Here is a 25,421-nt window from a genome sequence, read left to right as displayed (position 1 = left end):
TTATTTCTATCTCTGGCAATAGAGTTCCTGAAAATGAAGTTTCTCAGTGGAATGTGCCCTTTACATGGGCATATGATGAATAACTGCTCAATCAAGGTGAACACTTGAGGTAGGAACTCTTCTGCATCCGTCTTGTCAACGACAGTTCCTCCACATTGGGGGTGCAGTGGGGTGGTGGGGTAGGGTCATGGGCTTTGACAATGGACCTTGAATTTAGATGGGTCAGCCACTTACAATTCGTGTGTCTTGAGCAATTCACTCAACCTCCTTAAGCTGCAATTTTCCCTACTGTAAAAAGTACATTAGCTCAATGTTATGTAATAACCTAAAAAGGAGAAACATTTGAAAAAGAATAGACACAAGTATTGGGCTTCCTAGGTGGTGCTAGTGGCAAAGAACCTGCCTGCCAGTGTGGGAGATGTAAGAGATGAGGGTTCGATCCTTGGGTTGGGAAGATCCCCTGAAGGAGGAAGTGGCAACCCACTCCAGTATTCTGGAGAATTGCATGGACAGAGGAGCCTGGTGGGCTGTGGTCCATAGGACACGACTGAAGCAGCTTAGCAAGCACGCGCAAGCATGCAGACACGGATACATATGACTGAATCACTTTGCTGTACACCTGAAACAAATACAACGTTGTTAAACAGCTATATGTGAAAATAAACAGCTAAAACATGTATCTCATTTCTAAATTATACCCTTTTGTGAAAAATTACTTTCTAGACTTTTAAAAAACAAAATCAAGAAATTGAAGCCCAGGAAAAAAAGGAAAAAATTACATTAGGAATGTTCCGGCTGCTTCTATGATGTTGTGGCTATATGAGGATTAAACTTAAAAATATTTTGGTGAAGCCCACAATACAGAAGTTGCCATATACTATACATCCAAGAAATGTTAAGTCATACTATACATTGCTGTCTTGTTATATTATCTCAGTTGAACTGAGGCTCAGTTAAACATACTTTGAAAATATTAGGTCCTCCTACCTTGGGCCACCTAATGCAAAGAACCAACTCATTGGAAAAGACCCTGATGCTGGGAAAGATTGAGGGCAAGAGGAGAAGGGGGCAACAGAGGATGAGATGGTTAGATTGCATCACTGACTCAATGGACATGAATTTGAACAAACTCTGGGAGATAGTGGAGGACAGAGGAGTCTGGCATGCTGCAGTCCATGGGGTCGCAAAGAGTCGGATACAACTTAGCAACTGAACAACAACAACACCTTGACCCAGTGATTGTATGTACAGCGGGAAGATTCTAACAGATCCCAATTTCTGAGGTCTTCCCTTTTCTTACAGCACAGGTATGCCTCGGAATTATCGTGTTCCTGATCATATACAACTACTGGTTCCTCTACCTTCCTTACTTGACATGGCTTTACTTTGACTGGCAAACCCCAGAGCAAGGAGGCAGAAGATCTGAATGGGTCAGAAACTGGGCCATTTGGAGGTACTTTAAGGACTATTTTCCAATTCATGTGAGTAGAATTATTTTACGTAGTATGGTTTTGAGCTGAGAAAAAAATGCAAATGTGTTTTTATCACATATTTTTCAAGCTTTTCCCTTTTTAGAGGAAGAGAGCCTGAAATTCAGCCCAAGTTACTAAATGGAGTCTAAGCTAAATTGACAACATTTAGCAGGCTGTGTGTGAAGGGCTCAGGACACAGTTGAAAAATGTGAATACAGCTCTACCCCAGGGAGGGCTTCCCTGGTGGGTGAGATGGTGAAGAAACTGCCTGCAATGGGAGAGATCTCGGTTCATCCCTAGATCAGGAGAGACTTGGGTTCATCCCTAGATCCCTTGAAGAAGGGAATGGCAAACCACTCCAGTATTCTTGCATGGATGGAGGAGCCTGGCGGGCAATCAGTAGGGTCGCAAAGAGTCCGACATGACTGAGAAACTAACACACACTGTCCCAGGAAACTAAAACGAGTCAAGTTTCCCATTTCCTCTTGAATGTAGAACTGCATCCTTTTGTTTCTTATTGGAAACTAATCGGGCAACATTTTATTTTTTTATGTCAACATAAATGCACTGTAGCTCATCAAAACCTGGGATTTGGATCCGAGTCACAACTACATATTTGGGTTTCACCCCCATGGAGTGCTTGTGGTTGGAGCCTTTGGAAACTTCTGTACAAATTATTCCGCCTTCAAGGAGCTGTTTCCCGGCTTTACCTCCTATCTTCACGTGCTGCCGTATTGGTTCCGGTGTCCGCTCTTCCGGGAATATCTGATGAGCAGTGGTAAGTGAAAGCAGATCACTGTTTCCACAGTGTTCTGGGGTGGCAGGACCACACAAAATGTTCTCTCTCAAGCCAACCAGGTTTATGGTTTCTTAGAGTACAACTCTCGGAGAAGGCAATGGCAACCCACTCCTGTACTCTTGGCTGGAAAATCCCATGGACGGAGGAGCCCGATAGGCTGCAGTCCATGAGGTCACTAAGAGTCGGACACAACTGAGCGACTTCACTTTCACTTTTCACTTTCATGCGTTGGAGAAGGAAATGGCAACCCACTCCAGTGTTCTTGCCTGGAGAATCCCAGGGAAGGGGGAGCCTGGTGGGCTGCTGTCTATGGGGTCACACAGAGTTGGACACGACTGAAGCGACTTAGCAGCAGCAGCAGCAGAGTACAACTCTGTCTTTATCCCTGTCTCACACTTCATATGCTGTTTGGATGGTTCTTGCTTTCCCCCACCGGACTGGAAACACTAGGAAGACAGAAAGAAAGTGGAAGTGTTAGTCGCCTAGTCGTGCCCGATTCTTTGCAACCCCATGGACTGTAGTCCGCCAGGCTCCTCTGTCCATGGGATTCTCCAGGCAAGAATACTGGAGTGGGTTGCCATTTCCTTATTTCCTTCTCCAGGGGATCTTCCTGACCCAGGGATCGAAGCTGGGTCTCCTGTACTGCAGGCAGATTCTTTACTGTCTGAGCCACAAGACTGTGTATTTTTTTCCCATAATTCACCAAGTAACTAGCATAATATATAGCATAGTACCTGGGATTTAGGAATGTCTAATAGATGTTAATTTAATGAAAGCATAAATTAATGAATGCATTTTGTGTATCCAGATGAGAAAGAAAGAATCATGCTTGGAGCAAATAAGTAGTAAATGGTACCTTTGGAGAGGTGCTATGTCTGCTTTTATGAATACTAGAAATTGAAAATGCCCTCCAATGTGTCTTGGAATAATGGCCACACTGAATCTGCTGTCTTTTTCCTCCCAGATTAAGCACAACTTGACTCAGAAATTTTACTCTGCTACTCTGAATTAGTGGAAGACTTTCAGATTAGAGAAACCATAATTCTCCCAATTCTGAGAATAAAATTCAGTAAAAATTCTGTAAAGATATTATATGAGTGTGTCTCAGAAGTCTGAGATTGTGTTAATAGCTCTTATTTCAACTTAAGAGGCTCAATTTACTTGGTTTGTCCAACTTGACCAATTTACTAAGCGTGAGCTATAGTAACTACAAAGAGCTTTATGTTTATGATCATTGTGTAGGTTAATTATTATTGTCTTTGCATTTCTTGGACATAATGAAAAATGGATAATCTCTTGGGAAAATTGTAATTTCAGGATCAGAGCATATTCAGAGATAGAATTACTCATGGTATCCCAGGTTTTGATTACTTCTTATTAATTTCTCAACTCTCTGTTGTCATTAGATAGCTTGTTGGAAATCACTGAACATCCTTGCCTGGGTTTCCAGGTTCTGCTTATGGACCTTCACGCATATAACCCTGGGCTGTGTCCAGTTTAGGCTGTGCCTGCATCTGGCCACTAGAGGGCGCACTATCCCCCCATCTCCTGAACTAAGCGGGGGAAAAAAAAATCCCTTCTCTTTCCTCTTTTGCAGATGCTGGGTTAGAGTTTTATAAAAGGAAGAAAGTTAAAAGGAAAAGTTTTTTTTTTTTAATTTCAAAAAATCACAGAAATATATTTACATTATGTGTGTGTGTTAGTCACTCAGTCGTGACCCCATGGACTGTGGCCTGCCAAACTCCTCTGTCCATGGGATTTCCCAGGCAAGAATACTGGAGTGGATAGCCTTTCCCTTTTTCAGGGGATCCTGACCCAGGGATCAAACCCAGATCTCCTGCATTGCAGGCAGATTCTTTACCATCTGAGCCAGTAGGCAAGCCCCATTTACATTATACTGTTTGCTGAGTCGAAGTATAGCCACAGGTGAGTTTGGGTAGTATAATTGGAAGCAGGTGTGGCAAATTTGTGGCAGGAGAGATGAAGGTATACCCTCTTGAAGGCCATGTCAACCACAAATAACCAAGGATAGGGTCTTTGTCCACGAGGAGCCACTGTTGCTTTCTAGAACTGGCATTTGAGATGAAGCCGGTCTACTGTCCCTGGCTTATGACATCATGAGATCTTCCCTGTTGCTGTCACCTGAAATCTCCTAAAGCTAAATAAAAACTTCCAAACTTGTAGCCAGGGGAAGTTTGGACTGTCCTTGTCTCTAAGTTTAGGGAGTTCTCATCCCTTCATAGAACTGGCTTCCTAGAACTGCCCCTGGTCCAAAGCTGCCTCTCTACTCTGCACCTGCCTTGGTGACTGCCTCTTTGGTGGGGAAAGACAGACAGCCATGTGCCCCAGACCTCACTTAGTAAGGAACCCATTGTTGTTGTTTGGTCGCTAAGTTGTGTTCAACTCTTTGCGACCCTACAGACTGCAGCATGCTAGGCTCCTCTGTCCATGGGACTCTCCAGGCAAGAATACTGGAGTGGGTTGCCATTTCCTTCTCCAGGGGATCTTCCCAACCCAGGGATTGAACCCATGTCTCCAGCATTGGCAGGTGGATTCTTTACCACTGAGGTTCTCTACCTTAGGAAGCCCTAAGTAACCCATTGCATTTCAGAAATCCTCTGCTGATGGTATTTCACTCTTACCAAGATTTCTGTGGCTACAAGTCTTTGCAAGTTCCATGTCCATGCTGTTCCTCTGGGTGCATTTTGGTAAATCTGTACTCAGCAGATGTTGGCTAGAGTACACGATGTGGTTCATGTTTCTTTATGTCTACTCATTAAGGCTGAGCAGGCAGTTGAGATCAGATCATAGCAGCTTTATCTATAATATATACACTTTAGATTTTTTTTCTTGTAGGTTAGCCATGAGGTGAGGGATTTTGAGCAAAGTAGGGACCTGATAGGATTTTGCACAGTAAGTCATGCAGGCAGCAGCTTGGAAATAAGGTAGAGATGAGCCTGGAGACTATGAACATGAAAAGGCCTATTTCAGTCATCAAGGGACAGGTGATAAGGGCTAAACTGGCACAGTGGCTGTGGTAGTGGAACTAGAGAACAAGGAATCGATATGAAAAATAGTTGATAGAGTCTACAAAACTTGGGGTTCCCAGGTGGCTCAGTGGTAGAGAATTCACCTGCTGATGCAGGAGACTCAAGAGATGCAGGTTCAATCTCTAGCTCGAGAAGATACCCTGGAGGAGGAAATGGCACCCCACTCCAGGATTCTTGCCTGGAGGAGCCTGGTGGGCTACAGTCCAAGGGGTTGCAAAGAGTTGGACATGACTGGGCACACACACAGTGCAACAATATTTAGTGACTGATTCAGCCCATGAGGGCAGCAATTGTATTTCACTGTCTTATCAGCATCTAGCACAGTGTCTAACCTGTAGCAGTAAGTGTTTTTGAATGAATGAATGAATGAGTGAGTGATGAATGATCATGGTGGCTGAAAAGAGGGGACTGTATATGGAAGGAACCTACATTCTGACTTGGGGGACTGGATAGATGATAGTCCCAATCGCTTTGATAAATAATATTGGGAGAGAAACAACTTTGTGGAAAAATTTCATGCACTGGGTTGGGAAGCATGGAGTTTGAGGTGTCTCTAAGCTGTTGAGGTAGAGATGTCCTTTGAGCAACAGCAGGTGTAGGCCTGGAGCCTCCGGAGTAAAACTCCCTGGAGATGGGTTTGGGCTAACTCAGCACACATGAGTGGTGGTTGAATCCTTGTGGAGAGATGAGGTTAAAGACATCAGCCGCTATAAGAGAACACCGTAGACTGGATAGCTTGAACACTAGAAATTTATTTCTCGAAGTCTGAAGGCTGGGACGATCTGATGTCTGGTGATGGCTCACGTGCTGGTTTGCAGATGGCCATCTTGTTGTATCTTCACGTGGTGGAAAGAGAGAACAAACTAGGTTTGTCCTCTTCCTGTCAGAACATTCATCCTGGGACTTCTCTGGTGGTCCAGTGGCTAAGACTCCACGCTCCCAATGCAGGGGGCCTGGGTTCGATCCCTGGTCAGGGAACAAGATCCTGCATGCTGCATCTAAGAGTTCTCATACCACAACTGAAGATCTGAGTGCTGCGACTAAGACCCCGAGCAGCCACATTAATTAATTAGAACATATAAATAAATATTAAAAAAACATTAATCCCATTCAGGAGGCCTCCACTCATGTGCACTAATTATCTCCCAAAGGCCCCACCTCTTAATACCATCCTATTAGGGATTAGAGTTTCAACATATGAATTTTGGAAGAATATAAACCTTTAGTCCCTAACAGCCCTGAGAAATACCAACTTTTAAGCATGATCTGAAGAAGGGAAGACTCAGGAGGAAACTGAGAAGTGGACAGAGGCAAGAGAGGACTGCCAGGTGTCTGAAAAGCCAAGGGGCTCTCTTTTCCAGTGGAAGTGATGCCTCTGCGCCCATTCAGGGCACACGGAGCAGAATGGCCATGCCCTGAACTCAACGAGAGTTCACACCCCTCTTTGCCCAGGTTCTCTACCCTCTAACCCACTCTCCTCTGCCTCTTCTCTGCAGAGAGTAGCTGGTTTTTCAGAATCCGGTCCTTATTTTATATTCCCCCAGCAATAGAAATGCACAGTAAAATGAGCATGTAATTTCCTTTAAGAGATGAAGTGCTATGTCTTGATAAAGCTAGCACATTCTTTTATGACTAAAAAAAAACAAGGATAAAATCAAGAGTGGAAGGAAACAATAAGACATTAAGAAGGGATTATCTCTGAATTATGGGTCACGAGTTGTTGTGTTTTCATCTTTATTCTTTTTCTTCAAGAGTTCATAGTATTTTCTTCCAAGAGTACATTGTGCTTTTAAAATCTGAAAAGGAGTCTTTAAACTTATTTTTACATGGGAAAGCCATATAAAGACTGAGCAGTTATATAACTCATGTCTTAAACAATTTACCAAAGTCAAACTAGACATTTTGGAACCATGCACAGATTTAGCAATTGATATAGGTTATTTGTCAGATGTCTGAATTTTTTTGAAACCATTTACATTATAAATCCATGCTTGAGAAATAAAAATCCATATAGAGTACCTGAAAACAAATCATTGGTGTACGGAAGATCAGTGCAACCTCTTGGAGGGTATATTGTTTGGTTCTGAGCAAGGATCTGCCAGGGTAATGATCAAGACTACCACATACAGCTGTGCAGGTTGTGCACTGAACAACTTCAGGAGACACCTTTTACTTAAAATGCAATATGAATGCAGTCTGTAGAATTCAGCAGTACACAACTTACTCAAACAACTGGTAGACCTAGAAATAATCAAGTGACATTTTAAAGACCTAACCCATCACCTGCCAAAATGTTAGATCTTATTGATGGAATCTATTACCGAAGATTTGGCTATGGAAAAATTATAAACCCACACAGTGCTCCAAATATAAGCAGTGTAGGAAATTTTGTTTAATATTTGCTAGTGCCATAAATCAGGGGTCCCCAACTTCTGGGTTCTAATGCCTGATGATCTGAAATGGAGCAGATGTAAAAATACTAGAAATAAAGTGCACAATAAATGTTCAGTTCAGTTCAGTTGCTCAGTTTTGTCCGACTCTTTGCAACCCCATGAACCACAGCATGCCAGGCTTCCCTATCCATCACCAACTCCCAGAGTCCACCCAAACCCATGTCCATTGAGCCAGTGATGCCATCCAACCATCTCATCCTCTGTTGTCCCCTTCTCCTCCTGCCCTCAATTTTTCCCAGCATCAGGGTCTTTTCAAATGAATCAACTCTTTGCATCAGGTGGCCAAAGTATTGCAGTTTCAGCTTCAACATCAGTCCTTCCAGTGAACACTCAGGGATCTCCTTTAGGATGGACTGGTTGGATCTCCTTGCAGTCCAAGGGACTTGCAAGAGTCTTCTCCAACACCACAGTTCAAAATCATCAATTCTTCGGCACTCAGCTTTCTTCACAGTCCAACTTTCACATCCATACATGACTACTGGAAAAACCATAGCCTTGACTAGACGGACCTTTGTTGGCAAAGTAATGTCTCTGCTTTTCAATATGCTATCTAGGTTGGTCATGACTTTCCTTCCAAGGAGTAAGCGTCTTTTAATTTCATGGCTGCAGTCACCATCTGCAGTGATTTTGGAGCCCCAAAAAATAAAGATTGACACTGTTTCAACTGTTTCCCCATCTATTTGCCATGAAGTGATGGGACCAGATGCCATGATCTTAGTTTTCTGAATGTTGAGTTTTAAGCCAACTTTTTCACTCTCCTCTTTCACCTTCATCAAGAGGCTTTTTAGTTCCTCTTCACTTTCTGCCATAAGGGTGGTGTCATCTGCATATCTGAAGTTATTGATATTTCTCCCGGCAATCTTGATTCCAGCTTGTGCTTCCTCCAGCCCAGCGTTTCTCATGATGTACTCTGCATAGAAGTTAAATAAGCAGGGTGACAATATACAGCCTCGACGTACTCCTTTTCCTATTTGGAACCCGTCTGAATGCACTTGAATCATCCCCAAATCACCCCCCATCCCCCTGGCCCATGGAAAAATTGCCTTCGATGAAACCAGTCCCTGATGCCAAAAAGGATGGGAACTGTTGCTATAGATTCTTAAGATAAGAATGTTAAAGGGCAATTAGTTAACGCCTTTTGTTTTATTCACTAAGGGCCAGTCTCAGTTTCCAAGAAAAGTGTGTCCCACGTGTTAAGCAAAGAGGGAGGTGGAAACATCTCAGTCATTGTGCTCGGGGGTGCAGAGGAATCACTGGATGCCCATCCTGGAAAATTCACTCTGTTCATACGCCAGCGGAAGGGATTTGTGAAAATTGCTTTGACCCATGGGTAAGTGGCTTTTCATTTCAGGCAGCTGGGTCAGGGAAGCTAACCCATTATGAAGTGAATTCAAAGAAGTAATTTTTCTGGCCCTTAAAGACAGACCTCATCACTGACCTTACAATGAATCCAGATGTGAATGTTTATGGGAAATAGAAGACAACCTTCCCTCTAAGATAACTCAGTGTCATGGTATCCAGCCATTCAACTTGTCTATAAGAGCAAAACAAGCAAAATACAAAATTTCATAGGCACAGTATAGATTTCCAACCAAATGAACAAATGAGCCATGGCCAAAACCATAAATGAAAAAGAAACTTCTGGGACCTTGATTTTCTATAGAATAAATTTCCACAAATCACTAAGACTGCTGAGGTACCTGCGCAAAGGACTTCAGGAATTCAGTTTCAATACATGGAACATAAACTTAGCACTCCAAGGAGGCTTGGGGACATTAAACAATTGTGAGGAATCTGTTGCAGGTCAGCTGAGCTAAATGAAATATTTAAATCCTTTTCATTGAAAATGCTTATTCTTCCTCCTTGTTATTTCCAGTGCTTATTTGGTGCCAGTGTTTTCTTTTGGTGAAAATGAACTATTTAAACAAGTTAGCAACCCCGAAGGATCATGGCTTCGAAATGTGCAGGAGAAACTACAGAAGATCATGGGATTTGCTTTGCCACTGTTCCACGCCAGAGGAATTTTTCAATACAATTTTGGCCTAATCCCCTATAGGAAGCCCATTCACACTGTTGGTATGTACATCAAATACTGGAGGCTTGTTAAACTGAGCAAAAGGATTATCTTACTTTGAGCAATGTTTATTGTTACTGAAATAGCTTTGAGTAAGCCCTTCCTAAAATAATAGTCCTATAGATGTTATTTGACCTTCCTTTACAGTATGCCTTTTATTTATGAAATGATTATATTTTCCGTTTGAATGGGAACCCACTATTTTTAAAAATATTGTTATTGCACTCCAAATACAATCCAATTTTAGAAGTGGCGTTCCTAATACTCTATGATGAATCTATTTCTCTATACTAGAAGATGATAACATAGCAAGTCTTTGAATACATTACATCAGAATCCCTTGTGAAAATTTGTGTATAATAGATGTCTTCATCAGGTTTAGTTCATAGGCATCAGTTTCTACCACAAAGCATTTTGTTCCCAACTAGGTATATTTATATGTATTCTAATATAGGGCTTCCCAGGTGGCTGAGTGGGTGAAGAATCTGCCTGCAACGTAGGAGATGTGAGTTCAATTCCTCAGTTGGGAAGATCTCCTGGAGGAGTGCATGGCAACCCATTCCAGTATTCTTGCCTGGAGAATCTCAGAGGAGCCTGGCAGGCTACAGTCTAGAGAGACGCAAAGGGTCAGTTCAGTTCAGTCGCTCAGTCGTGTCCGTGTCTTTGCGACCCCATGAACCGCAGCATTCCAGGCCTCCCTGTCCATCACCAACTCAGACATGACTAAATCAACTGAGCACTCACTGGCAGACTGATTTTCCTTTTAAAAATGGCATGTTTGGGTTTGGGGGCATTGAGATGGGGGAGGAGGGTAACAACCATGTTAACAGAAGAACAGAGGAAGAAAATAATTGCTCCTGAGGTTGAAAAGGGGTTTGGAGGGTGGAAAAGGAGAAAGTGGTGAGTCGATTGCTAATAGCAAGATTAGCCAGACTATATACACATATGAAGTGGAAGTAATAATTTCACCACGAATGGCCCATTAAATGAAATTCAGACATTTCTTTAGATCTGCTCCCTTGGAATGGGAGTTCACTGCTGTCAGTGGTAACAGCTTCGCATTTCTCTTGCAGTCACATGACATTTTTTAAAATACAGTATGGTACTGGCACAAAGACAGAAATATAGATCAATGGAACAAAATAGAAAGCCCAGAGATAAATCCACGCACATATGGACACCTTATCTTTGACAAAGGAGGCAAGAATATACAGTGGATTAAAGACAATCTCTTTAACAAGTGGTGCTGGGAAATCTGGTCAACCACTTGTAAAAGAATGAAACTAGAACACTTTCTAACACCATATACAAAAATAAACTCAAAATGGATTAAAGATCTCAACATAAGACCAGAAACTATAAAACTCCTAGAGGAGAACATAGGCAAAACACTCTCTGACATACATCACAGCAGGATCCTCTATGACCCACCTCCCAGAATATTGGAAATAAAAGCAAAAATAAACAAATGGGACCTAATTAAACTTAAAAGCTTCTGCACATCAAAGGAAACTATTAGCAAGGTGAAAAGACAGCCTTCAGAATGGGAGAAATAATAGCAAATGAAGCAACCGACAAACAACTAATCTCAAAAATATACAAGCAACTCCTACAGCTCAACTCCAGAAAATAAATGACCCAATCAAAAAATGGGCCAAAGATCTAAATAGACATTTCTCCAAAGAAGACATACAGATGGCTAACAAACACTTGAAAAGATGTTCAACATCACTCTTTATCAGAGAAATGCAAATCAAAACCACTATGAGGTACCATTTCACACCAGTCAGAATGGCTGCGATCCAAAAGTCTACAAATAATAAATGCTGGAGAGGGTGTGGAGAAAGGGAACCCTCTTACACTGTTGGTGGGAATGCAAATTAGTACAGCCACTATGGAGAACAGTGTGGAGATTCCTTAAAAAACTGGAAATAGAACTGCCTTATGATCCAGCAATCCCACTGCTGGGCATACACACTGAGGAAACCAGAAGGGAAAAGAGACACGTGTACCCCAATGTTCATCATAGCACTGTTTATAATAGCCAGGACATGGAAGCAACCTAGATGTCCATCAGCAGATGAATGGATAAGAAAGCTGTGGTACATATACACAATGGAGTATTACTCAGCCATTAAAAAGAATACATTTGAATCAGTTCTAATGAGGTGGATGAAACTGGAGACTATTATACAGAGTGAAGTAAGCCAGAAGGAAAAACATAAATACAGTATACTAACGCATGTTTATGGAATTTAGAAAGATGGTAACGATAACCCTGTATGCGAGACAGCAAAGAGACACTGATGTATAGAACAGTCTTATGGACTCTGTGGGAGAGGGTGGGAAGATTTGGGAGAATGTCATTGAAACATGTGAAATGTCATGTATGAAACGAGATGCCAGTCCAGGTTCAGTGCACGATGCTGGATGCTTGGGGCTGGTGCTGGGAAGGCCCAGGGGATGGTATGGGATGACTAGAAATGTGAACACTGGACATTTGATGAGATTAAACAATTGTTGAATGTAAAAAAAAAAAAAAAAAAAAAAATAAAATGCTGTTTTTAACTCAAATGGAATATTCAGTTCAGTTCAGTTGATTAATCAGTGTAATAGGAATACTGAGATAAGCGTGCAGTTACATTTTTCAAGATAAGTGGTTCCATTTTTTTGTCATAATATTAGTCAGTTTTGATCCCTTATGTGCAAAGTATGGTCATTGGTATTTTGGGGGCATATGAGGGAAATGATATGATATGATTTTTCAGGGTCATTCTCATTGGACATAATTTATAAAGAAACTGCCATGTATTTTCTCTACATGTGTCAGAAGTAGTATGTCATTTACATATTTTATGAGTTATTATCGGTTTATCAAAGTAGAATAAACTGTTCACATATGTTGTATTTTATCACACAGTAGTAGAGAGAAGCTGATTTCAATGTCCCATCTATCATGACAACTGGGAGAGAAAAAGGAAGTGAGTTTAGGCTTCAAGAACAGCTGTAAAAAGTCCCAGTTCCTTGCAAGAATGTTGCTTTTTCTTGTTTCTGCCTCACAGAGCTCCAGGTGACAGGGATTTTACTCTTTGTTCTCTGCTGTGTCCCCGGTGCTCTCAGGGTAGGAGCTCAAGACACATTTCTGAATCAACAAATTAGTCTTTAGTTAGGCCTGTCTGGTTGTAATTCTCAAGTTTTCAAAAATCGAACAAGTATGTAGTAACAAAAATTTTAAATAAACTTCCCAGGTGGCTCGCTGGTAAAGAACCAGCCAGCTAATACAGGAGATGTGAGGTCGATTTCTGGGTCAGGAAGATCCCCTGGAGAAGGAAACGGCAAACCCACTCCAGTATTCTTGCTTGGGAAATCCCATAAAGAGAGGAGCCTGGTGGGCTACAGTCCACAAAGAGTCGGACATGACTGAGCAAACATACATGCATGGTATTTTTTTAAGATTTTTTTGATGTGTGTCATTTTGAAAGTCTTTATTGACTTTGTTAAAATATTGCTTCTGTTTTTATGTTTTTGATTTTTGGTCATGAGGCTTGTGGGATCTTAGCTTCCTGCTGCTGCTACTGCTAAGTCGCGTCAGTCGTGTCCAACTCTGTGCGACCCCATAGACAGCAGCCCATAAGGCTGCCCCTTCCCTGGGATTCCCCAGGCAAGAACACTGGAGTGGGTTGCCATTTCCTTCTCCAATGCATGAAAGAGAAAAGTGAAAGTGAAGTCGCTCAGTTGTGTCCGACTCTTAGCGACCCCATGGACTGCAGCCTACTGGGCTCTTCCATCCATGGGATTGTCCAGGCAAGAGTACTGGAGTGGGGTGCCATTGCCTTCTCCGACCAGAGATCAAATTCTCACCCCTGCACTGGAAGGCGAAGTCTTAACCACTGGACCACCAGGAAAGTCCCTCAATTTACTAATAAGTTCAAGTTGTAGAGCCAGTACCAGTAATGTGATGGAAAGTTGTTTGGGCAAGAAAGTAAAATACAAGAGAAACTTGATATTTAAAAGAGGAAATTTCATGTGTTGTAGTAGGTGTTGGTTTTAAGTTTTAAAATTTCATGTTGAAAAATTTCAAATGCTCAGAAGTCTCATGAGTAGTAAAATGAACTCCTATATTCCTTTCTCCTAGACTCACAGTGTGTTAACATTTTTGCTACAATTTTTTTCTCTCTCTAATAATATCACAAATACACTTTATACTATTGTTATCACTGAACTATTTAAGTAAATGCAGACAACAGGAGAAGGCAATGGCACCCCACCCCAGTACGCCTGCCTGGAAAATCCCATGGATGCAGGAGCCTGGTAGGCTGAAGTCCATGGAGTCGCTAAGAATCGGACACGACTGAGCGACTTCACTTTCACTTTTCACTTTCATGCATTGGAGGAGGAAATGGCAACCCACTCCAGTGTTCTTGCCTGGAGAATCCCAGGGATGGGGGATCCTGATGGGCTGCTGTCTATGGGGTCACATAGAGTCAGACAAGACTGAAGCGACTTGGCGGCAGCAGCAGCAGCAACAGCAGACAACATGACCATTTGTTCCTCATTACTTTTATGTATCTCTCTTAAGAACAAGATTATTCTCTTTCATAGTATCAGTAGGATACAGGAATTTAACGTCAATTAAATGCTATTAACTGTGTACACTCCATATTCAAATTTCATCAGTTGCTACAGTCACTTTCTTTTTAGTTGTGGGTTTTGGTGAAGGGCAATATTTTTTCCCAAAGCAGGATCATACATTGCATTTAATTTTCACATTTCATTAGTCTACTTTAAACTGGATTTGTTTTTAAAATTTTCTTTGTCTTTATGGCATGAGCATGATCAAATCAATGATGTCTATGACTTATTCTCAAATGGTTCTACAAAAACAAAAATAATAATACATGTGTATATCTATATACATACTGTGTATGTGTGTGTGCAAAATGTTTGAAATTGGTGAGTCTAGAGGAAGGGCGTGCAAGTGCTTATTGTATTATTTTTTCTATAGGTTTGAATTTTTTTTATAAAAAAAGTTAGGGAAGGGAATGTACCTTATTTGAATAAAACTGGTTTGGATCCCACTTGAGGACAAAAGTAGTCCATTTTGTTTCAATTATTTATTCTACTGTGAGGGATAAAACAGCTAAGGGATTTTTCTGAAATATTGGGGTTGGCCAAAAAGTTCTTTAAGGTTTTCCATAACATCGTACTGAAAAATCTGAACAAACTTTTTGGCCAACCCAATAGAAAGAAAGAAAGAGGAACCTAATTTAAATTTTAATTATAAAGTGGGGATTGTTGTTGTTGTGCTCAATCATTCAGTCATGTCTGACTCTTTGCAACCCCATGGATTGTAGCCCACCAGGCTCCTCTGTCCATGAAATTTTCCAGCAAGAATACTAGAGTGGGTTGCCATTTCCTCCTCCAGGGAATCTTTCTGACCCAGAAATCAAAACTGCATCTCTATAAATAAACTGATGCAACTGGTTTTTCCTTTGTGTTATAAACAGGGAGTCATGCAGCAGTCTGCAACTAACCCAGTCTCATGTTGAAACAGCTTTCTTCTCCTTAGTAGTAAAAATCTCCTTTTTCTGGAAAGTGGGAATTATGATCTTCTAGGGCTCCAAAGGTGCTTCTCAGATTTGCAAGTTTTTCTTTTGTTACCTCTGTTTTTATCCCTAAAAAGTAATTAGAAAGGTTTCTTACTCTCCAATCCAATTTTGGGTTAGTTTAGTAATGAGGGGCAAAAGTGTTGGGTTTAAATCTTAATTCCCTTTGGCTTCTGTGTATGTCTGTTTCTGTTTGTTTTTCTGTATGTGTATATGAAGTTTGGAAATGTTCAGCATCTCATTTTCTCTACAGGTTAAATAAGAAAAACACAATCAGAGTTTAAAGGGAAAAGTCTTATGATGATAAATTCAATGTATGTGGGCATGTTTGAGCTCTTTGAAATATAATAAAACTATTAGTAGGAAAAGAACAGGATTGAAATAAACTATAGGCTAGCTTTTAGGAAATAGGATTCAATAATTCAGAATTCACAAGTCCTAATTGAAGTAAGTGCTTCTGAGGTGGCTCAGTGGTAAAGAATCTGCCTGCCAATGCAAGAAACGTGGGTTCGATCCCTGGGTTAGGAAGATCGCCTGGAGAAGGAAATGGCAACCCACTCCAGTATTTTTGCTTGGGAAATCCCATAGACAGAGGAGCCTGGTAGGCTACAGCCCATGGAATCACAAAAAGGGTCTGACACAACTTAGATACTGAACAACAACAATCTGAGTAATCTAGGAGCAAAATACAAGACTTCATCTTCTTAGACCACATAGACCCTGTATCACTATAAATCCCCCCTCCCACCCAGAACAGTTGCATTTAATCTCTCTCCATGATAATTTCACAAGAAAACAAACCATTTCTATGAAGCCACAAATTTGCTAGTAGATTTACAGGTAGATTTCTCACTATGCCTATAAGCTTCTCAGTTTTTTTTTGGGTGGGTGGGGATCAAACAACAATAAAGATTAGAGCTAGAAATGTGTGTGTGCTTAGTCGTCCAGTCATGTCCGACTCTTTGCCTTCTTATGGACTATAACCTGCCAGGCTTCTCTGTCCATGGGATTCTCCAGGCAAGAATATTGGAGTGGATAGCCTTTCCCTTCGCCAGGTGATCTTCCTGACCCAGGGATTGAACCTGGACCTCCTGCACTGCAGGCAGATTGTTTACTGTCTGAGCCATGAAGGAAGCCTTAGAGCTAGAAGGAAGCCTCAAGATCACCTATTCTTTTATCCTATTGTTGTTCAGTCACCAAGTCATGTCTGACTCTGCAACTCCATGGACTGCAGCATGGCAGTTTTCCCCGTCCTTCACTATCTCCTGGAGCTTGCTCAAACTCATGTCCACTGAGTCGGTGATGCCATCCAACCATCTCATCCTCTGTCCCTCCCTTCTCCTCCTGCCCTCAATCTTTCCCAGCATCAGGGTCTTTTCCAATGAGTTGATACTTCACATCAAGTGGCCAAAGTATTGGAGCTTCAGCTCCAGCATCAGTCCTTCCAGTGAATATTCAGGGTTGATTTCCTTTAGGATTGACTGGTTTGATCTCTTTGCTACCCAAGGGACTCTCAAGAGTCTTCCAGCACCACAATTTGAAAGCATCAATTCTTTGGCACTCAGCCTTTATGGTTCAACTCTCACATCCATACATGTCTGCTGGAAAAACCATAGCTTTGACTATATGACTTTTATCCTATACATGTGAAAATTAAGGTCAGAGAGGAAGTTACTTGCTAGCTGGGTGTACCTGCTGGGGAGTTAGCCCTGGATGTGATCTAGCCTGGTGCCTCTTGTGCAACACCAGCTCCTGTTTCCATCAGTTTTCAGCCTCTCCTAGTCTGTATTTCACCCACAGCTGACATGGGAATTCCCTGGTGGCCCACTGGTTAGGACTTGGTGCTTTCACTGCCCTGGACCTGGGTTCAGTTCCTGGTTGGGGAGCTAAGATCTCACAAACCATGTTGGGGGGAAAAAAGGCAACCACAACCGACAGTGATGCTGTTACGTTGAATCACAAAGGACTGCTGCCTACTATATATGTTTGATATCCACGCTTTGGAGGAAAACTCTATATGAGCTTCTTGAGGCTATATCTAGCTAAAAATATAGGAATTTGGGAATACTAATGTTGCTGTGAGGATATATATACACACACACACACACACACACACACAGGATGGATAAATTATATATAACCTTGTATATAAATATAGATCTTAATACATGATGCATTATGATACCTATGTGTGTGTTTGTGTCTGTATCATTCCCTTTCTTGTACTCCCTAACCTCCCATACTATTATCACACTTCTTTCACTGTTATTTATCACTTCTTCTTTCTCTGGTTTCTTTTTAACTAATCATGCTTTGTTACTGACATGGATTGAGCCTTGGAGGTAGCATGAGGAGACTCCACGTAGGCAAAGGAAGCCCTGCGAGTGCCATTCTGTTACTACAGCCCCACTTGACCTCATGCCGAAGCTGACTAAAAGTAATAAGCAGTTTTCTGCTCAGCCTTTGACGTTGACCATCCTGTACATTGGAGAAGGCAATGGCACCCCACTCCAGTACTCTTGCCTGGAAAATCCCATGGACGGAGGAGCCTGATGGGCTGCAGTCCATGGGGTCACTGAGGGTCGGAAACGACTGAGTGACTTCACTTAAACTTTTTACTTTCACGCATTCGAGAAGGAAATGGCAACCCACTCCAGTGTTCTTGCCTGGAGAATCCCAGGGACGGGGGAGCCTGGTGGGCTGCCGTCTATGGGGTCGCACAGAGTCGGACACGACTGAAGCGACTTAGCAGCAGCAGCAGCAGCAGCAGCATCCTGTACATTTGCAGCTCTTGGCTTTAGTAGCAGCATCAGGCCAGCAGAGGGCGCAATGCACAGCAGAGAGGACTGAAGAGCAGGTGGCAGAGCCACGTGTATCTAATCTTTAATCTGAGACAAGGGAGGTAAAAGTTATTTATTATATAAATGTTAGGTTTAAAAAAATTAATCCGTTTTTTAATTATACAGGTAATACTAGTGCCTTCTCATTGTAGAAAATTGACACAATACAGATAAAATATAAGCCCCCCAGCTCTCCCTTCTTCCCTCCATGTAAGGGCTAGCAGTGTCTCTTGGCTGACTTTCTTAGTAGACTAAATGCTTATAATGCACCTAGATATAGAACATTTTCAATAAATAGGATTATGCTGTATTATTTTGCAACTTTCCCCTTCCTACTGCATTTTAGACTTTTGCATATGTATGTGAACACACATATATATTTCATTTTTTTACATTGAGATATATAATTACATATAACAGATTAGTTTCAAGTGTTAGTTTGATATTTGTGTATATTGTAAAAGGATCACCGCAGTAAGTCTATTTAGTATCTGTCACCATACATAGTTTCAAAAATATTATTTCAGCTTTCAAAAAAAATTGCTGCCTGGAATTCCATTGAATGAATGGTCTGTGATTTATTTAATAATTTTCTCTATGAAGTTTTTTGGTTGGTTTTGTTTTCTGCTGTCACACATAGTGGAACCCTTGTGATTAGGTATGTTTTCTAGTCCAGATTCGTGGCAGTGAAGATGTATATTCTTTTCATTTTTTAGGATGACATTACAAAGAGCCAGATTAGAGGGTTGATGGCTCATGAGTCAAGACTTCCCCGGGCAGTGATAATAGAGCACTGTGGTCTGGCTGTCAGCTGTACCAGAGGGAGCGAGCTGGTGACGTGCACACACAGCCATGTGCTTGTACTCCACAGCTGCAGCAGCACAGTCGTTCATTTGACTCCAAGTCAAAACCACCAGTGCCCTGACAATCCAGCATGTGCAGAGAAGGAAGGCTCTTCATTTGTCACCAGAAGAGATGGTGTGACCACTGCAGGCAGCCAGTGAAATGAAGAAGGGATGGGAGCTGGCAGGCCTGACAGCTTCTGATTGGAAGATCTTTCTAGAGCTGTCCATTAGAGGTGGTAGTCCGTGGTGGAGTGGTTTTGGTTTCTTACTTAATGATGCATTCTTTGTTTTTTGCAGTTGGCCGCCCAATCCCTGTTCGTCAGACCCTGAACCCAACCTCAGAGCAGATTGAGGAGTTGCATCAGACCTACATGGAGGAGCTGAGAAAATTATTTGAAGAACACAAAGGGAAGTATGGTATTCCAGAAAATGAAACTCTCATTTTTAGATAACTGTTGTCTTAGAAGACATGCAAGAGAGCAAGAGAACATCCCACTGAAAGAAAAGATATTCTAAATAAATTTTTTTCTTTGACAATGGAATCAAATTTGCAACTGTAAAATATTATGTATGGTGACAGATGTTGATATTTATCTGTGGTAACTAAAAATCCAGTGGGTGACTATAGGGTAAGATTGGAGGTGATGATAAGCCTTTTAAGTGTCTTTAAGTAGGAAGGTAAAAATTGTTTAACAAGTTAAGAAAATGTTTAGAGTTATTCATGTGCTTAAAAACAATAACAGCTTTAAAAGTTAATTAGACCCTTTTACTGAATATCACAATAATTTAATGTGGTGTTTTCACTGAGTGTGACAGTTGTTGTTCAGCACAGCTGGGACATTTATGAGACAAGTGTGTAAAATAATTTCCCATATAGAGCTGGAGGAGATAATTTTTTTTTTCCTGCTTGAACAGACCATTTGTTAGTGAATAATGTTACTTTTAAGACTTAGATCATTTGATCCTTTAGGTCATATCAACCAACGCGTTTTTATATAACACTGCAGAATTCTTACGCCGTTTTAGAAATAAGATGAATCACCATATGGAAACCCATGTGGATGAGAGCGTTTCTTCTCTTTTCTCATCATGCTCAGAAATATTCATCATTGTCATTTGCTTAGAAATATGTTCATTTGCTACAGATAAGGAGGTCTTTTGGAAAACATAACTTTTGATGGCTTTTAAGACTTTGAAGAAAAAAAAAAAAAACTTTGAAGGGCTTCCCTAATGTCTCAGATGGTAAAGAATCTGCCTGTAATGCTGGAAACCTAGGTTTGATCCCTGGGTCAGGCAGATCCCCTGGAAAAGGGAATGGCAACCCACTCCAGTATTCTTGCCTGGAGAATCCCATGAACAGAGGAGCCTTGTGGGCTACACTCCATGGGGTGGCAAAGAGTCAGATACAACTGAATGACTAACACACACACACAAGATATTGAAATTCCAAGAGGTTTTCATGGTAATACAGGGGTTTTAATTTTCTCCCCTAATGGCCTCTTCAAGTAAGACAAGCTCTGAAAGAAAGTGTCTTTTCTGGTGAGATGTGACCAGTTCACAGTTGACTCGGGTTGGGTAATTCTCCCTAAACCAAAATATCAGGTCCAAGAGTGGGAAGCTTGTCCTTTTTGTTCACAGATGTCTCCTGTGGGCCTGAGTCAACTTATGACACTTATTACACATGAAATAAATGCTTGTTTAATGGATGTATTTCTAGGTGAACACACAAACTTTGCCATAATGTGAAGAATTTTTAAAGTTATACCAGAAGATGAAACCTATTCTAAGAAAAGACCCACTTTCAGAAGGAGATAATTTATGTCTGATTGTCCTATGCTGGTAATTGACAGTACTGTGGGCTGGTTTGTAAGAAGCAAGTCAGAAGGCAGATTCTGAGAATTAGTCGAAAAGTATTAAGTATTTATTAAGTAAGAAGACTATCTAGTTTTCAAATGATCTCTGCTGCTACATGTCTTTCTATACCTCCTTCTCTCTCAGTATTTAGGGGCAACTTTATTGAGTTGTTCTAACTTATTGTTAATATGTGTTAAAACCCATAATTTTTAAAACAGCAGGTCCTGGGCAAGAGCCTAGATTGGGTTTAGCAACAGCAAAACACAATCATTCTGGGTAATGGCCTGAGTAGAAGATCATTTCATACAGGGAAAAGGGAACCTTCTCAATTGTTCTATAGAAGACTTTTAGGCCGGCATCCCTTTGGCTTCATATGGTTGGGCTGTCCAGGAGTCCACTGACCTGTGGTCTTAAAATTAGATCAGTTTCTTTGTCAAAGCCGGAAATAGGACACTATTTATCCTCTCTTTTTCTTTGGCTGCACTTCGTGGTTTGTGGAATCTTAGTCCCCTGACCAGGGATCAAACCCAGGCCTCGGCAGTGGAAGAAGCATAGAGTCTCAACCACTGGACTGCCAGGGAATTCCCCGGACTCATCCTGTTTTAATAGATGCAGATAATTTGACTATAAATTCTTTTTTGTATTACTCAATACCAAACAAATGTAAAAGGAGAACCATTTGCGTGAAACCACACAACTACCCTCTAGCTACCTCCCTGGTGGCTCAGCAGTAAGGAATCTGCCTGCCAAGTGGGAGACACAGGTTCCATCCCTGGGTCGGAAAGATCCCCTGGAGAAGGAAATGGCAACCCTTTCCAATATTCTTGCCTGGGAAATCTCATTGACAGAAGACCTGGCAGGCTACAGTCTATGGGGTTGCAAAGAGCTAGATACGACTTATCGACTAAACAACGCTCTAGCTGGTCAGGGGTGAGTTTTTGTGAGCAAAGTTGTGAGGCCCAAATAAGCATAATAACCAAAGGCTTTTAAGTATAAAACCCATGAACTTCATTCTTTTGGAAAAGTTTATGAAAATCTCATGACACAGTCTTTTGCAATTTCACCATGTTATGAATTTTAATCTCACAGTAGTGAGGAACCAGGCTGACCACCAGCCTCCACTGGATTGTCTAGCGAGCAGTTAAAGCCCATCTGTAGTAAACAGAAGCCCTGAAAAATGGGAAGAGTTCTGCTCTGTTTAATTTATCTAGAATTTTGCTGTTTAAAAAATCTAGACATCGGTCTCTTTAATTTTGGCACACATAAAATCTTATTTTTAGGTGTGTATTAGGGAGTTTATTTCTTCCTTTCTTAGGGTCTCCAAGGTCTTAATTCAGCCAGGCCAGAAGTCCTTTCTTAAACTCAAAGCATAGTTTTAAGTCCCATATTGTCCTGCAGATGGGAAGGGAATATTTTGATAGGAATTTTTGCTACAACACAATGTGAGCAATATTTTGTATTCATTAGTATGACTTGATGGAGATCTCTTCAGTTTTAGAGGTGCTGATCTAATGTGTAATTGCCCATAAAATTTAAATAGCAAAACAACAACAAAAATAACCCCAGGACACAGGAAGGGCCTGTTGCCTTAAGAAAATGTGCATTTATGCTGTTTGATCTGGACATTTCTTTCTCCCGTTTCCTTTGCACACCATGTACAGGCTGAGTCATTTCCTTTGTCCTGCAGCTAGAAATATTGAAATTGTCTATACCCAGCTAGGTCTGTTACACTCATTGAAGGCTGCAGCTTTGGTGCTTATGAAAGCCAGCCTGTTTTGCTCTGTCTCAAGGGGAACCAGGGCGAGGGATGCTCCATGATTTACACAAACCCTTCACCGTGACTGTGAAAACAAAGTCTCTATAAATCACTGATGGTAAGTGACCCTTTACTGTGTGTATAGGGTTAAGAGTAAAAGCCCTACTTCCGGTAGAAGTTCCATTTCTGTCATGGGACACACAGGAGGTGGAGTCTAGATTCAGTGTCCTTACTTCTGCAACTTTGCATCTCTTCTGAACTACCTCACTGGTGCAGATCGCCAAACTTGTGATAAATCAGAAAACACGTGTGGGGCAGATTATCTGTCTTCTTTTCCTCTGAAACAAGAGACAGTGTTAATGGGATCTGTCAGTTTTTTCCCCAATAGCCCAAGGTTGCTAGTTCTCATGTTTGTTTGTTTTTTTAATTAAATGATAAAATGTCTATTTGTGCGGCTAAGGAGAGTTCCTTCTAGTAGGCTTTGTATATCTTTTTAAAGGAGGAAAACAAGGCAAATGTCAATATAACCAAGTAGTTGCTCCTGTTTCTCTGGGATGGCAAACGCAGAAGCAATTCTTTATATTTAAAACAAAGGGATTTTTCTCATGACTTGTATTTTTGTTATTTTAATTAATCTTTCCCAAATGTCATCAGCTGAGTGCCTTAATGTATTATATGAGAAAAAGAAGGTTATCTCAATCCACAGATAGGTTTTCTTGGGTGAGGATTTCCTAGGTGGTGGAATCTCTGTGTTGTGTATGTTTTGATCCTGGCCCAAGAGAGCAGACTACTGCTGTTTCTGCATGAATGATTGAGGCACTGACCTGGAAGTCTGATGGATGGTGCCATGGGAGCCAAGTATTAGAGCCAGAAGGGACTGCAGAGTCTGTCAGTTTCTTCTGCTGCAGATGGAGCAGTTGAACCCCAGTGAGGCTGAATACAGACTGGAACTGACTCCATGTTCTAGGTTGAATAGGAGGTACCACCGTCCCGTGACTGTTGATTGGTAAACCCAAGAATCCTCCTATAAAGCAAAAGTGTCCAAAAAAGTAGAGTAGGATTAAAAATACACTTAAGGCAAGGGATTAACAACTCGGGAGCAAGCTCGGTCTTATTGGGATGGAGAACATTTTTCTTTCTTGAGGCCAGTACACCGCATTGTTGATTTTTCCCTTTTGCAAGAGCTATTTTGGTGATGCATCTGGGTAAAGTCCAAGTTTCCAACAGCGAGCTTGGGCCCTGGAGCCTCCTGGATCAGAGCTGCAGGATGGGGCAAGGTGTTTCAGGCCCAGAGTGAGTGACAGACCCTGCAAAGATCTTCCCTCTCAGCCGCGTTGTGATTGTTAATGTGGCCAAAGCAAGCTCATTACTCAGAGGTGCAAACAGGGCTTCTGTCTCCCTGGTCAGCTCCAAGCCCTGTGTCCATTCTGGCTCTGGCCTCGTCCAGCTGCTTTTTTTTTTTTTTTTTTTATAGCGCTTAAATTCTGGTTAAGAATTATCTTAGGCTCTATTGAGAATAAAGATAAATCTGACTTTCCTTGTATTCCCAAGGGTTTGCATGATTCTCCCTTGTTCCGTTTGCAGACCAACTTGGAGCTTCAGGTCTTTCTGGCTGGATTTCAAGCCCTCATTTACTGAGCTGCAGTCATATCGATACAATCAGAGAAAATAACTACCCCACTCTTTTCTACTCTCCAGGCTTCTGTGTTCAAATCCCCCTTCAGTCTCTGGCCTCCCACTAATGGACTAAGTGACTTGGGATCATTGAGTTCCTATGTAATAGAGTTAGGGGTGAATGGTCTCCAAGGTTTCTTCTGGCTCTATCTCTGTGGTCCCTCGCTGGCCATTTTTCTGTCTTCATGATGACATTTAGTGGGAGATGCAGATTTACCTACTGACTTTTCCTGTACTTTCCTCATTTGCCTGTGTTCCCCCAAGACATGTGGTGAGTTCGAACAATTGTCTCACTTGCCTGGTATTTACAAAACACAGAGTGCTACCAAAATTTCTCCAGCATTGCAGTGACTTTTCCTCATGGTGTTTCTTAAGAAATAATTTAAGTCTCTAAGTAAAAACCAGAGAAATGTCTCTGAGACTGCCTCCTCTCTATCATTCAATACTAGGGAGTAACAATTTATTACATGTTAAATCCTATAGGAGATGATAGATTTTTATATTTTCTATGTTGGACGTGTGGCTGTATGTTTTTTAAAAAGTTGTTTGTAAAGTTTTGACCAATAAATGTGTTTCATGCCCAAGTTGTAGTTGTGTGAGTGTGATGTTTTACCTGGATGGAGTGGTTTTCCTTTGTTCACACCTTGACATGGCTAAATTAACTTGAACTTGAGATTGAATATAAGCAGGGTAACACAACAGTGAGCATTGCAAATTCTCCTACTGAAGAGTCAGTCCTTCAAATTCACTTGGGATAAAAAATAAAACAGGAACTTCCCTGGTGGCCCAGTGGTTAAGACTCTGCACTTCTACTGCAGGGGCCATGGATTTGATCTCTGGAGGGCTTCCCTGGTGGCTCAGATGGTAAAGAATCTGCCTGCAATGCCAGAGACCTGGGTTCAATCCCTGGGTGGGGAAGATCCCCTGAAGAAGGGCATGGCAACCCACTCTAGTATTCTTGCCTGGAGAATTCCATGGACAGAGGAGCCTGGCGGGCT

At 41.5% G+C, this 25,421-nt stretch overlaps 1 protein-coding gene across 1 annotated transcript in view; it reads left to right on the top strand.

The window, feature by feature from the left end:
- The window catches only part of MOGAT1 (monoacylglycerol O-acyltransferase 1), a 36,058-nt gene extending 11,063 nt beyond the window's left edge, over positions 1-24,995 (top strand). Inside the window, exons 2-6 of the mRNA XM_005887473.3 lie at positions 1,303-1,481; positions 2,046-2,250; positions 8,930-9,104; positions 9,651-9,850; positions 19,437-24,995. Of these exons, the coding sequence (XP_005887535.2) occupies positions 1,303-1,481; positions 2,046-2,250; positions 8,930-9,104; positions 9,651-9,850; positions 19,437-19,591 (914 nt within the window). The 3' untranslated portion in view covers positions 19,592-24,995. The remainder of the gene's footprint in view (positions 1-1,302; positions 1,482-2,045; positions 2,251-8,929; positions 9,105-9,650; positions 9,851-19,436) is intronic.
- The last annotated feature ends 426 nt before the right edge of the window (positions 24,996-25,421 follow it).

Source organism: Bos mutus, chromosome 2 (genome assembly GCF_027580195.1).
Source record: "Bos mutus isolate GX-2022 chromosome 2, NWIPB_WYAK_1.1, whole genome shotgun sequence".
In the NCBI taxonomy this organism is placed as follows: domain Eukaryota; kingdom Metazoa; phylum Chordata; class Mammalia; order Artiodactyla; family Bovidae; genus Bos; species Bos mutus.
The sequence above is the reverse complement of the archived record's forward strand: the minus strand, read 5'-3'. Positions and strand labels throughout refer to the sequence as shown.